Here is a 1,786-nt window from a genome sequence, read left to right as displayed (position 1 = left end):
GAGCCGCGAGCCGCGGAGCCGGAGACGCTGAGCCGGTCGGCGTCGGCGCGGCCCCCCGCCTCGGCCTGCCGGCGGTCGGAGCCGCCCTGCGAGGAGATGGTGGAGCTGTTGGAGACGATGGTCTCCGTGGACTGCGAGTGGCTCCAGTTGTCGCTGGAGGAGGAGGGCTCGCGGCTGCGGGCGCTGCGCTCCGAGAAGCGGGCGAAGGAGCGCACCGAGGCCGGGCTGGACACCAGGCTGCAGCGGCTCAGCGTCCGCACGCTGCTCCGCGTCAGGGCCACCACGTCCACCATGGGCGGCAGGATGGCGTTGGGGATGATCTTGGACATGTAGGTGCCCTGGGGCGAGATGGACAGGACGGGGCTCAGCAGCTCCGGGGGGCTGGCGTTGGTGGTCATGCCCGGCACGGCCAGCGACTTGGGCCTCGCCATGGGCGACAGCTTGGCCGCCGTCTTCCTGCCCAGCAACGTGTCGTCGTAGTAAACCCGGTCGATGTGCTTCTGCAGGGCCGTGTCCGCCTCCTCCAAGGCTCCCAGGGAGACGCGGGCTCCCTCGGGGGCAGCCGGCGGCTGCAGCTTCCCGTCGATGGTGGGGATGCGGATGGAGTCACCGGAGACCTGGCCGCCGTTCAGCAAGGGCTGCGACACCCGGCTGCCCCCGTGCCCGGCCTGCGCTTGGCCGTTAGCAGGATGTCCCTTGGGCTCCCGGCTGTTCCTGAGACCTGGGGGCAGGGAGAGACAACCCCCACGTGATCCCGGGGCGATGCACCGTGTCCACGGGGCAGGACCAAAACCCTCCTTGCCCACGATGCTTACCCAGCTCCTTCTGGACGTGCTGGGGGATGCCCAGCACCGTTGTCCTCCTCTCCTTCCTCTTCTTGCCAGCCCTCTCCGAGGATTTGGGGAAGGAATCGTGGGGCCGGAAGGTGGAACCTGCRAGAGGCACGGGGGGTCCAGCCGGGGGGTCCCCAGCAGTGCCCCCAGCCCCAGCAAACCCCTCACGCCGCCAGGGATGCTCCGGGACAGGCCAAGTTCAAGGCACCAGCAGCTGCCAAACAGCTGCACGGTCTGAGCAGGGAGGAGACGGTGTCTGTCCCTCCGTCTGTCCGGCTCACCCGGTCCCACCCAGCCTGCAGCAGCCTCTGACTCAGCCAGAGTCGCTCTCCTCTCTCCAGGAGCCCCCAAATCCCCACACCAGCTCTTGGCCTCAGCAGCTTGCAGCCCAGAAGCCCCCCAGGTCCCCCCCCAGGCTGCCCCGGATGCCCTGGCCCCCTCGGACCCCCCTGCCTCCCCCCCGGCTGGGTACCTTTCCGCTGGATCATCTCGGAGCGGATGGACAGGGCGTCCTCGGAGGTGCTGTCCGTGGCGCAAGAGGCCGCCCGGCTCCGGAAGGAGACACCGTCATCCTCCGAGGATGCGCTGGACTGCGGGGGGAGGCAGCGGGGTCAGGCGGGCCCCGGGCTGCGGGGAAGGAGCTGCCCCGGCCCCCGCCTGGCCCCTTCTCCGCCGCAGACTGACTCCACAGCCCGGCGCTGCGGAGACAAAAGCTGCTCCGAGGGCCAAAGGCTGAGTCAGCCCCGCCGGCATCCAGAGTCCTCCCACCCGGAGCGGGGCCGGGAACGGCCCCTRGGACCCCGCGGCGGCCCCCGGCGAGGCAGCCGAGCCCCAAAACCGCCCCGCGCCTTCRCCCAGCCCTGCCGCGCCGGGGCCCGGGGTGGGGAGGGGACCGCCGCGGGCCGGGAGAGGGGAGCCGGGCCGGGGGCCCCACGGCAAGCGCGGCCACCCCT

The 1,786-nt window shown here is 71.8% G+C and overlaps 1 protein-coding gene across 1 annotated transcript in view; it reads right to left on the bottom strand.

Annotated features, from left to right (window-relative positions):
- Window positions 1-1,786, bottom strand: part of NHSL3 (NHS like 3) — a 7,269-nt gene that overhangs the window by 2,712 nt on the left and 2,771 nt on the right. The window contains exons 2-4 of the mRNA XM_085313761.1: window positions 1,306-1,428; window positions 816-932; window positions 5-721 (exon numbers count right to left, since the gene is read on the bottom strand). Coding sequence (XP_085169887.1) covers window positions 5-721; window positions 816-932; window positions 1,306-1,428 — 957 coding nt within the window. The remainder of the gene's footprint in view (window positions 1-4; window positions 722-815; window positions 933-1,305; window positions 1,429-1,786) is intronic.

The sequence above is a fragment of the Rhea americana genome, unplaced genomic scaffold (genome assembly GCF_003343005.1).
Source record: "Rhea americana isolate MKP2758 unplaced genomic scaffold, rheAme1 scaffold_396, whole genome shotgun sequence".
NCBI classification, from domain to species: Eukaryota; Metazoa; Chordata; class Aves; order Rheiformes; family Rheidae; genus Rhea; species Rhea americana.
Note: the sequence above shows the minus strand (reverse complement) of the source record. Positions and strands in the feature narration are given on the sequence as shown.